This window comes from Pan paniscus, chromosome 13 (genome assembly GCF_029289425.2).
Source record: "Pan paniscus chromosome 13, NHGRI_mPanPan1-v2.0_pri, whole genome shotgun sequence".
NCBI lineage: Eukaryota > Metazoa > Chordata > Mammalia > Primates > Hominidae > Pan > Pan paniscus.
In genome coordinates, this window is record NC_073262.2 from 104196265 (window position 1) to 104209500 (window position 13236).

Here is a 13236-nt window from a genome sequence, read left to right on the forward strand (position 1 = left end):
GTGAATTTAAAGGAGGAAGTCAAAATTAGGAAGATATCTTCTTTGGGTTTATTAGTCTCTTGATGAATCAAGGAGAGTTCAAATAGCACCAGATGTTGAAATAACTGTGGAGGAAAGGACCATATGAGTACAAAATATTATCTGAATTAGATCAATTACTCCATTTTGTTTTCTCAGAGCAGGATCTCATTATATTGCCCAGGCTGACTCAAGTGATCCTCCTGCTTCAGCCTCCAGAGTAGCTAGGATTATAGGTGTGAGCTACCAGGCCAGGCAATTACTCAATTTTTAAAAACTATTTTTAGATGCAGAAATCCACACTGATTTCTTGAATACTTGTGTTTCAAATTACATCAATATGTATGTGTATACACAAATAAAAGCAAGTTTTATTTTATTTTTTTTTGAGACAGAGTCTCAGTCTATCGCCCAGGCTGGAGTGCCGTGGTGCGATCTTGGCTCACTACAACTCCCGCCTCCCAGGTTCAAGCGATTCTCCTGCCCCAGCCTCCCAAGTAGCTGGGATTACAGGCGCCTGCCACCATGCCTGGCTAATTTTTGTATTTTTAGTAGAGATGGGGTTTCACCATGTTGGCCAGGCTGGTCTCAAACTCCCAGCCTCAGGTGATTCACCCACCTTGGCCTCCCAAAGTGTTGGGATTATGGGTGTGAGCCACCACACCTAGCCTAAAATCAAGTTTTATAATAAAGACATTTTGAATAAAATATCATTGCTTTAAAATGTATAAACAAATCATAGTAAAGTCTCATCTTTCTTTAGGCTGAAGAGAAGCCCACATACCTCAAAGTCGGGAGGTAAAGAAGCATCTTTTAAAAATATTTATTTTGAACAATTGTTCAAACTGAAATAGAGCCTCAGAAGAGGACGATTTGACTGAAGAGTTACAACAGAATAATCTTTTAAAAGAGGGGAACTAACCTGATGTGAAAATCCATAACCAAAGTTTCCATAGGAGAACATAAATTCCACCTCCAGCCTGCAGACAAACTAAACATGTGATAAATTTTATTGTTTGATCAGGATGATATTTTAATGGAGAAGGGACAAAAAGTGATATTTTTACCTTACAAATCTGTAAGTTAGAAAAGCCAAAGTATGAATCTCCTGACTTTTAAAAAAGCATTTACACAAGGAACTCCTACAGAAGAATCTATTGAGTTCCTGAAATGTTAAAACCCTTTATGTTAAAGTTAAGTAGTATTATACAATTAAAATATGGAAAATATCAACTTCTAATTGTTACTAGGATTACACTGAGATGCTGACATACATATATACATGTGATTCATACATGTGTATGAATATACAAATAAACATTCATGTATGTATATTTTTAATTATTTACTCACACTCCTCTCACCTCCAGTCCCAGTTTCAGATAAAATTTTGATTTAGACAAGTGATTTCATTTCTCTGAAACCCAGGTTGATAAAGGAGGGCATGAGAGGTAATAAAGTCAAGTGTCCATCTTCCTGTTTTTTATGTTCCTGGCCCCTGTTTTGGCCACTGGCAGCAAAAGCCTCTCTGAATAGAAAGATCAATTAATCCAACTACTAATTTTAAGCACTTAAAAATAAATTAAATTAAGAACTGCAAACAACTCTTTAGAAACTCTCCAGAGAGAAAAATAATACTTCCTCAATTTAGCAAGTGAGGCTCCTGAGGCTATGCATGTCAAGGCAGCAGCCAGAGGCATTCTACTCTCTTACCCAATGATTTCTAATTTTCTTTATCACCATTTAGCAAAAAAAAAAAAAAAAAAAAAGAAGAAGAAGAAGAAGAGGAGGAGGAAGAGGAGGAGGAGAAGGAGGAGATTTTTGTTAGTTAATATTGTACTTTCTATTTCATACATTTCTGCTATTTCAAACAGTGACTGGTACGGCAACTAAAAGAATAAAAACATGTAGGCTACAAATAATATCAGAGTAAAGTTACATGAAATGTTAAGAATATATTACATGCACATAAAACTTAGGAAGTTTCAGTAAAGTCCTTACTATGTTTCCATGCAACACTTGGACCTCTTCAATGAAGCACCCTTTCTAGAAAAAAAATAAAAATTTTAAATATAGAATTACCCATGTATTTCCCTGTATATTATCCAAACCAAGGGTCCCCAACCCCTAGGCCATGGACTGGTGCTGGTCCATGGCCCATTAGGAACTGGGCTGCACAGCAGGAAATGAGTGGTGGGCAAGCGAGCAAAGCTTCATCTGTATTTACAGCCACTTCCCATCACTCACATTACCGCCTGAGCTTCATCTCCTGCCAGATCAGTGGGGGCATTAGATTCTCATAGGAGCACAAAACCTATTGTGAACTATGCATGCAAGGGATCTAGGTTGCATGCTCCTTATGAGAATCTAATGCCTGATTATCTGTCACTGCCTCCCATTGTCCCCAGATGGGACTGTCTAGTTGCAGGAAACCAAGCTCAGGGCTCCCAATGATTCTACATTCTGGTGAGTTGTATAATTATTTCATTATATATTACCATGTAATAATAATAGAAATAAAGTGCACAATAAATGTAATGCACTTGAACCATCTCGACCCACCCTCCCCATGCTGGTCTGTGGAAAAATTTGCTTCCACAAAACCAGTCCCTGGTGCCAAAAAGGTTGGGGACCAATGACCTAAACCACAAATCAGGAAATAATTTTTCAAATGCACATATGAACCTAATAGCCAAAGTACAAACATAAGGAATGTTCAAAAGAAGAAAATAAAAATTCCAAGTTCAAGTAACAGAAATAAATGTATTTTTATTATGTTGTAGACAAAAATGTTCCTGCTAAGTTACAGTTCCCCTTTTTGAAAGTCTTAAAGGAACTGCCATGCCCACATTGTTTTTGAGGGTGTATCCAGCATCCTTGCCATAACTAACTCCATCTTAGAAAAAGACTCCATTTTATATTTCGTAGGGCACTTTGCCAACAAGGATAAGATGTTTTGTTTAAGGCATAAATAAAAAAATAAAGACTATGTTCAACCAGATAAGGGCAGAAACAAGCATACTCTTCCACTGTTTTCAGCAGAGGACTCTGTGACTATAAAAGATTAGGCTTTCAGCAGCTCAAAACAGCCATCTTAACTGACACCATCTTACAGTCACTTGTGATAAGAACTTGACTTCTGCCACTGAAGGTTCTGCAACCTCAGACTCTTCCTTGCAAGACCAATGGACTGCCCAGCCCAGAGCAGGGCTCCTTTTGTCTTCTTTGCTCCCCATAGGCCAGTTCGTTAACCTTTTCTCCTATTTCTTTTTCCTCTTGATATTAAATGTTACTTTGTTGTGGAATGTAATGTTTACATACTAAGTGTACTATTATGTATGTTTGCAATATTGACTGACTTGTGGAGTGGCTTGAGCCTGTGTGCCCACGGCACGCGGAGTGAACGAGAGGTACTTAAGGAGAACTGGCTCCTTGGGAACTCCATGTAGCTTGTGGCTTTTGTGATTGAAATAGCATTAATAAAAGCCTGACATTGTGGAAAGACACAAACATGCATGGGCCTGGTTACCTCTAACCTTGCACCCTCCTAAGAGAGGGGTTACTTAAACATAATTCTATATGATAAGCTGAGTCCCGATAGGACTGAGTACTTCTCGCATCTCTCAGGGATGGCTGGATCTTTTAAACCACGTTAACCTTTGGTATCCTTGCTCAATATCTGTAGTCATCTCTGCTGTAATGAGTAGGTCCACAATTTTCCAGAAACTTTTTGAGTGCCAAAATGACACAGAAGTAAAAAAACTCCATACTTGGCCTATGTGACAAGTCACAATCAATATACAATGAAGACTTTGTTTCATGCACAAAATTATTTAAAATATTGTATAAAATTACCACCAGGCTATGTATATAAGATGTATATGAAACATAAATGAGCTTCATGTTTAGACTTGGGTCCCATCCTCAAGCTATCTCATTATGTATATGCAAATATTCCAACATCAAAAAAAAAATTAGAAGTCCAAAATGCCTCTGGTCCCAGGCTTTTTCAGGTAAGTGATATTTAACCCGTACAGACATTCTGGAAAATACTATGGGTGTTCCTCAAAAAATTAAAAATATCATTACTATATGATCCAGCAATCTCACTTCGAGTATACATTTAAAGGGATTGAAATCAGTATGTCAAAGAGATATCTGCACTCATGTCAGCACGATAGCCAAGATATGGAAGCAACCTAGTGTCCATCACCAAATGAACAGATGAATATGTGCTGTATATACATACATGCAATGGAATACTATGCAGCTTTAAAATAAAAGGAAATTCTGTCATTTGTGACATGGATGAAACTGGAGAATTTTATGCTAAGTGAAATAAGCCAGGCACAGAAAGACAAACACTGTATGATCTCACTTATCTGTGGAACCTAAAAAAGTCAATCTCATAGAAACAGTAGAAAGGTGGTTACCAGAGGCTGGGGAGTAGGGGTAGGAATGGAGAAAGGGAAGATGTGTATAAAGTTAGACTGGAGGAGCAGGTTCTAGTGATCTCCTGCACTGCCTGGTTAACAGTAACGTATTGTATATTTCAAAATTGCTGAATAAAATAGATTTTCATCATCCTCATTATAAAAAAAGATAAGCTGGTGAGGTGACGGAAATATTAATTGGTTTGATTGAATCTTTTTCAGTGTATACATAGATCAAAACATCACATTGTACCCCATAAATATATAAGTATTTATCAAGTAAAAATAAATAATCAGCTAAAAAATTAATTTATGGGCAAACAGAGGAATACACCCATATGGAATTGTATGCAGCAGCAAAAAATTAACACTAGCTAAGTGTATTAATATTAGAAACATACTACATTTAGAAATATAATATTTCTATAATCATACATAAGTAGTAAATCTATGAAAAATAAGGGAATAATAAATACAAAGTTTTGGATAATCATTTTTTCTTGAGGGAGAGGGAGGAGACAGAAGATGGCATCAAGCAGCAACATAAAGACTTGAACTCTATTTTTATTATAATAAAACAGAGAAAATGCAAAAACCTTGCATTATAAAAGTCCTTTAGACCTCATCTTCTCCCTATGCTATATGCTGTGGTTGTCATATGCATTACCTCTCCAAACATTATAAACCGCACAGATCATGTTATAATTTTTACTTTAAATAGTCACACAAATTTTAACGGAAGTAATAAGAAAACCTCTAGCACCTCCATTCTGCTGTTGAGCCCATTCAGCAAATTTTTAATTTCAGATATTTTACTTTTCAGTTCCAGAATATGTATTTGGGTCTTTTTATATTTTCTATTTTTCTGTTTATGTTTATAAGAATGAATTGGAAAGAAACTCTGAACAATGAAATGTTATATTAGAATTGTGGAATGATGGGTGATTTCTGAATTTTAAAAAATTTACCTTTGTATTTTAAAATATTAGCATATTATTCATGATCTTATAAAAATAAATATTGAAAAGTTTGCATATATGCTTCTAGTCTAAGTATCTAAGCTTCTACATTTTCTTCAACAAAAATTAACTAATAAGTAATGTCACATTTTTTGATGCCTAAATTGCCATACAGTCAAAGGAACTTTAGTCATTTCCAAAGATCTTCTCCCAAAATATTTTTGAGAATCTCTGGTTGTTTATACTTATTCATTACTCCATATGTTTATCCTTCTTCATCTCTTTCTATGTATTAGAAATTTATCTGATTTAACAGTATGCCATTTTTTAAAATCTCTGTGTGTGTATAGATATGTTTGCTGATCTATTTATAAGTTGCAATCATCATTACTCTTCACTCCCAATGTTTACCTTGGATACTGTAAAAATAAGAAAATTCATACATATATATCCACAATATCAGTATTATACCCAAGAAAATTAACAATTCTAGAATTTTTTCTAATATTCAGTAAATATTTATTAAATTTTCCTAATTGTCCCAAGAATGTCTTTTATTTATGTTTATGTTTTATTTTTTGAGACAGGGTCTCACTCTGTTGCCCAGGCTGGGGTGCAGTGGTGCAATCATGGCTCACTGCAGCCTCGACCTCACTGGGCTCAGGTGATTTTCCTGCCTCAGCCCCCCATGCAGCTGGTACTACAGGCAGGTGTCACCATGCCTGGCTAATTTTTTGTGGGTGTTTTTTTGTGGGTTTTGTTTTTGTTTTGCTGTTTTGTTTTGTTTTTAGAGAAAGGGTTTCACCATGTTCCCCAGGCTGGTCTCAAACTCCTGGGCTAAAGCAATCCACCTCCCTCAGCCTCCCAAAGTCCTGGAATTACAGGTGTGAACCACCATGCCTGGCTCCCAAGAGTCTTTTACAACTTTTTCGAATCTGTATTCAGTCAAATGTGTTGTATCTCTTTAAATCTAGAACAGTTCCTTCCATCTTTGGTGCGTTTTGGTTTTTTTTTTTAATGACCAAAGCTATTTAAAGAATCTACACTGGTATGTCCCATTTCTGTACTTATCTTAAGGTATTGTTTAACTTTTTCCCCACTCACTAAATTCCCGTAAACTTGAAGTTAGTTCTACACTCAGCTTGATTAGATTTGGGTTACACTTCTTTCTTTTTTTTTTTTTTTTTTTTTTTGAGACAGGGTCTTGCTCTGTCACCCAGGCTGGAGTGCAGTAGTACGATCATAGCTCACTGCAGTCTCGAACTCCTGGGCTCAATCGATCCTTCTGCCTCAACCTCCCAAGTCACTTGGACTACAGGCACATGCCACCACACCTGGCTAATTCTATGTGTGTAGAGACAGGGTCTTGCTATGTTGCCAGACTGGTCTCCAACTACTGGCCTCAACAACTCTCCCACCTTAGTCTCCTAAAGTGCTAGGATTACAGGCCTGAGCCACCGCACCCAGCCAGGTTAAACATTTTTGATGACGATAAGTCATAGATAATACTGTGTACTTCACATTGTATCATTACAGGAAGTACATGATGTTAAGTTATCCACAATTCATTATGCTAAATTCGAGCTCTTGGTTAAAGTGGCAACTACCACATCTGTCTATTGGAGAGTAACATTTCCCCTGCGCTGTTACTACGGCACCATGCAAATATCTTGCTTCCCAATAAACTTTTACCTAATGGTTTTTAGTGCCATTGCTAAATATTGACTGAATTAATCATTATTCATTACAAAGAGTTGCAAAAACAATAATTTGTAATTCTTTCATTACTTCCACATTCATAAACTGGTATTCTTTTGTTTTAAAATTTTCCTTTTTCTTCCTATGCCACATCTTTTCTTCTCTTTTTTGAAGATCACCAAGGAGTCACGAATTTTCCTTTATTCAGAATGTTGCAATAATCTATGTTCAACTTATTCTGAAGTTGGGCAATAGGAGTCCCTGCAATCTGGCTGTTGACATAACCCCATTAGTCTTTGAAGACTTCCTTGCTGTATGTAACAAAAAATATTCCTGAAAAGACTTTAGATTGTTTATACTTATTCACCAATCAGTAAGTTCTTGACTCTGAGTTCAACACAACCACAAAATGAGCTGCTGGAAAGTGAAAAGGACTCCTAGAAAGGAGAAAACAAGAGGGAAGCAACCATAAAATCTGTATATAAACTCTGCCAAAATCTTTGGCTAACCTCTAAAAGACACAGGCACAAGGAAGTCTGTAAGCAGCCCAGCTAAGGATGAAAGAACTAAACCAAAATTTGTATTGCCAACTAAGAGACAGAGTTTGCAGCTTCAGTCATGTCTTAAGACATTTCAGAAACATAATAAAACATGTTTAACTCTATTTAGCCATTCTACAATGTATACATATTTCAAAACATCATTCTGTACACGATAAATATATGCAACTTTTATTTGCAAATTTAAATAGCCAGGCACAGTGGCTCAGGCCTGTAATCCCAACACTTTGGGAGGCTGAGGCGGGCAGATTATTTGAACTCAGGAGTACGAGACCAGCCTGGGCAACACAGCAAAACCCTGTCTCTACTAAAAACACAAAAAGCAGTCTGGTGCAGTGGCACGTACCTGTAGTCCCAGATAGTGGGGAGGCTGAGGCAGGAGAATCCCTTGAGCCAGGGAGGCAAATGTTGCAGTGGGCCAAGAAAATTTATTTTCCAGAAAGTTAGTTAGTGATACAACCTAAAAGTGTAAGTGTGGGTTTTTTGGTTACTTAATTTCATATATATATATATACATTCCGGAATATATATATATATATGTGTGTGTGTGTGTGTGTGTATATATATAATATTCTGGAAAAAATGTATATATATATACATATTCTGGAAAATATTTTTTTTCCAGACGGAGTATTGCTCTTGTTGCCCAGGCTGGAGTGCAATGGTGCAATCTTGGCTCACCACAACCTCCACCTCCCAGGTTCAAGCAATTCTCCTGCCTCAGCCTCCCAAGTAGCTGGGATTACAGGCATGCGCCACCATGTCCAGCTAATTTTGTATTTTTAGTAGAGATGGGGTTTCTCCATGTCGGTCAGGCTGGTCTCGAACTCCCGATCTCAGTTGATCTGCCCACCTCGGCCTCCCAAAGTGCTGGGATTACAGGCTGGAAAATAAATTTTTAGAAACATTATGCTATTATAAGCCAACTCTTTTAAAAAATATATAGCCAAAAGGAGATTTTATTTCTTAAACACATGAATTTGAAGGCAGATAATAAACAAAAAAAGCCCATCAAGTATAATAAATCACAACAAACTGGACAACCAACTGGCAACGTGATACCAAGGTGAAAAAAATCATTTTATACATACCTGAATTACCTCATAAAGATGTATCTGAACACTCCCTAACAAGAAAGCACGTTTTTCTCTATTGTCATATTGTACGAGTTCCAATAAAATATTATTCCGCTTATCATCATAACGTCTGGGAACCTCAATATCAAAATATATAAGAAAAGAAGCATTAAATTTGAGCCTAAATATTTCTGAACACATACATCCAATATACTATTACTATATTATGCAAATATTATTATGCAAATACTATTGCATACTATATTATGCAAATAAATATTATTTGCATACCTAGTGATACGTTTTTGTATGTCATTAGCTTTATAACTTTCAACCTCACAGTCACATATATACTAATATCAACAAAATGAAGATCTTGCTTATATCTAATGTCAATTATCATCTTTTGGAAACACCCATTACCTACATTCTCTTTTTAACACTACACAAAAGTTCACCCTCAATACTCTATTGAAACTACACTATCAAAGACAATCAACTACCCAATACGAAATCCAAATAATCCAGATAATCCAAATACAGGTTATCCAAATATCCAACACTAAAAAATATCTAATATCCTTCTCAGTCTCTGTTCTTTAACTTTTTGACAAAATATATACCATTGCCTGAACTTGAAACTCTCTCCCAACCCTGAGCTCTGGAGCACAGTACCATTATTATGTAATCTTTAATATCTGTACACTATTGCTAATTAGAAAAAAAGTCATGCCTCCCCACTCCTAAGAATCCAGGTGCCTTCCTGCAGTGTTTCTCCTGATGGTTGACATCAGAGCCGATATCAGCCTTCTTAAAGTTATGCTAGTGACTGTCTTCCCCCAAGAAATGAGAAAAAGGAATGCAAGCCCTGTGTGCCAGCAGACTAGTTAAGAGGGCAGGCTCCATTTTTCAACAATTTGGCATCTTGATTATTGGAAACAGTAGAAAACTACAAATGCTCAATAAAATATTTAAAATACCATTTTAAAAGCAAAACAGGGTTAATAAAATGGTGAGAAGTAATCATATAAAACTCCAAGTATTGACAGACACTCAGAGAAGTAAACTAGACCCTGAAGTTACATTTGCCCTCAGGGCACTTCCCAATCAGGTGACCTAAAACTGCAGTTCATATGGTCTTGAAAGGCAAAGAACAGAGAAGACAAATCATGATACATTTAACAGAGGGTCCTTCCCCAACCATCCTGCCAGAAAGCTGAGAACCCAAAGGGCTACGGCTTCAGTGAATGGAGAACCCCTTCTCCCATCACATCTACAGAAGGCTGCAAGGAAAGTTGTACTGCTGAGTAGAACGGAGTGTGGGGTTCCTAATAAGCTATAAACAAAAACCGGTTCAGTGAAATTGCAGCCTAAAGTCACAGTCACTGAATCTTATAAAAAATTTCGAGCCAGATACTTAAAATGGTTTACATGGTAAACATTATATTATGTATATTTTGTCATAACATAAACAAATAAACAGGACGACTTATATTTTTAAAAATATCTCAAGTGGAATTTAGTTGAAAATGGTCCCAAACTGGTAGTGGGCTCGGTTGCCTTAGAAGAAACACAAATCTTGTGTAGAGCTACTACTTTCATCCTAGACCTCAAAGAAGTTCCACAAATAATTTTCCAAGGAAAATGAGCGGTTAACAGTCAAAAATAACTCAGTCGGCATGGAAACAAAGCGCCACAAATGAGAAGAGCAAAAATAGACCCCCAAAACACCTTAAATATTGGAATTTTAAAGAGCTATGTTTATTATGTTTAAAGGAACAAAAACCAAACTGAAAATATACTCCTGGCACAGGAAACTTTAAAAATGATTTAACAAACCTAAACAAGGAACAACTCGTAGAAAAGAAAACTAAAACAATTGAATAAAAACACTATATCAACTCAACCACAAATCTGATGCAGCTTTGGAGAATTAACGAACTAGAATTAAGGAATCCCAGCACTTTGGGAGGCCAAGGCGGGTGAATTGCTTCAGCCCAGGAGTTTGATACTAGCCTCAGCAACATGGCAAAATCCCATCTCTACAAAAAAATACAAAAAGTAGCCAAGCATGGTAGTGCACGTCTTTAGTCCCAGCTACTCAGGAGGCTGAGATAGGAGGATCACTTGAGCTCAGAAGGTTGAGTCTGCAGTGAGCCGTGATCGCGCCACTGCACTCCAGTGTGGGTGACAGAGGGAGACCCTGTCTCAATAAAACTAATAATAATAAAATAAAATAAAGATCAGAAGAATTACTTGGAATGCAGGGCAGAGAGACAAAGTGATGAAAAATATTTTTTATAGGTTAAAAGACATGGAAGATAGTGTAAGAATACCTAACGTAAGTTAACCAGAGTCCAAGGAAAGGAAATAAAGGATTAAGAAAATGGAGCAGAGAAGCACTATTTTAAGAAATAATAGCTAGCCAAGCATGGTGGCTCATGTCTGTAATCCCAGCACTTTGGGAGGCCGAGGTGGGTGAATCACAAGGTCAGGAGTTCGAGACCAGCCTGACCAACATGGTGAAACCCCATCTTTACTAAAAATACAAAATTTAGCCGGGCATGGTGTCGCACGCCTGTAATCCCAGCTACTCAGGAGGCTGAGGCAGGAGAATCGCTTGAACCCGGGAGGCAGAGGTTGCAGTCAGCCAAGATCGTGCCACTGCACTCCAGCCTGGGTGACAGAGCAAGACTCTGTCTCAAAAAGAAAGAAAGAAAGAAAGAAATATTAGCTAATAATTTTTCATAACTAATGAACATCAACAATCCAGGTTAAGCAGCCAATAAATCCCAACATAATATACAGAAACCCAAATACAAACACATCAGAGTGAAATTAGAAGAAAAAAATATATAACACACACAGAAAGAGGAAGATACATTATTTTCAAAGGTGACAGACTGACAAGTGACTTCTCTTCAACAAATATGGAAGCTAAGAGATAGTGAAATACTTCAGAAAATAACTGCAAATTTACAATTCTATACTCAAAAAAAATTTCATTCAAAAATGAGAATGACATAAAGACCTGCAAACTAACAAAAGAACAGAAAACCAAACACCGCATGTTCTCACTCATAAGTGGTAGTTGAACAATGAGAACACATGGACACAGGGGAGGGGAACATCACACACCGGGGCCTGTCGAGGGGTGGGGGGATAAGGGAGGGATAACCTTAGGAGAAATACCTAATGTAGATGACGGTATGATGGGTGCAGCAAACCACCATGGCACGTGTATACCTATGTAACAAACCTGCACGTTCTGCACATGTATCCCAGAACTTAAAGTATTAAAAAAAAAATTCCCTACAGAACAAGAAAAAAAAAAAAAAAAAGACCAGGCAAACAAAATCGTTATGTCACCAACTAACTCTCATAGGAAAAATAATTTTAAATAAATAGTTCTGACAGAAGGTAACTGACCCCAGGAGGATGATCTGAGCTGTAAGAAAAGTTAAAGTGGCAAATATGTAGGTAAACTAAACAAATATAGACTATATTAAATAAATACAAATTACAACTCAAGGGAATTAAAAATACAAAAAAAAGAGACAATAATAACATATTAGTTGAGGGTGATAAATGGAATTAAAGTTTCTAAGATCCTTGCTCTTCCCAGGAGAAGGATGAAAGATGAGGGTATTGTTAAACATTGGATTTGATAAGCATACATAATTTCTATGATAGCCATTTTTAAAAAGAGTAGTGTATAATCTCCAAAACAAGAAAGAAGAAAAATGGAATGAAATTTTAAAATACAGTTGACCCTTGAACAACATGGTTTGAGCTGCATGCGTCCACTTACACATGGTTTTTCAATAAAAGTTAGACCCAATGTGCCTGCCTCTCCTGCCTCTCCTTCTACCTCCTCCACCACTTCCTCCTCCGCCACCCTTGAGACAGCAAGACCAACCTCTCTTCTTTCTCAGCCTGCTCAATGTGAAAACGACAAGAATGAAGACCTTTATGATGATCCTCTTCCACTTAATGAACAGTAAATACGCTTTCTCTTCCCTATGATTTTTTTAATGTTTTCTTTTCTCCAGTTGCGTTATTGTAAGAATACAGTATATAATACATAACATACAAAATATGTGTCGATCAACTGTTTATGTTATTGGTAAAAATTCTAGTCAACAGTAGACTATTAGTAGTCTACTGACTGGGGAAGTCAGTTTTGACTGCAGAGGGGGGTCAGTGCCTCAGTGCCTGTGTTGTCCAAGCATCAACCGTACTCAATCCCAGAGATGAAGAAAAGAAGACAAAAGAGGAAAGAAGAAAAAAATAATCCATGGTTCAATTGGGATAAATAGAAAGCACAAAAGAAGGTAACAGATTTAAACTCAAATATATTATAATTATATAAAATGTAACAGATGCTACAGTAACGTTACATACATTAACATTACATATATTAACTACTACACTAACAGATGTAGATAAAATAAAAAGACTGTCAGACTGGATATTTTAAATCTATATTCAG

The 13236-nt window shown here is 36.6% G+C and overlaps 1 protein-coding gene across 7 annotated transcripts in view; it reads right to left on the bottom strand.

Moving 5' to 3' along the window:
- C2CD6 (C2 calcium dependent domain containing 6) overlaps positions 1-13236 on the bottom strand; it is a 137867-nt gene that overhangs the window by 91974 nt on the left and 32657 nt on the right. For all 7 annotated transcript variants that reach the window (XM_055108962.1, XM_034954805.2, XM_003820750.3 and 4 more), the window contains exons 5-7: positions 8760-8882; positions 2020-2064; positions 941-1009 (exon numbers count right to left, since the gene is read on the bottom strand). In XM_055108962.1, the coding sequence (XP_054964937.1) occupies positions 941-1009; positions 2020-2064; positions 8760-8882 (237 nt within the window). The remainder of the gene's footprint in view (positions 1-940; positions 1010-2019; positions 2065-8759; positions 8883-13236) is intronic.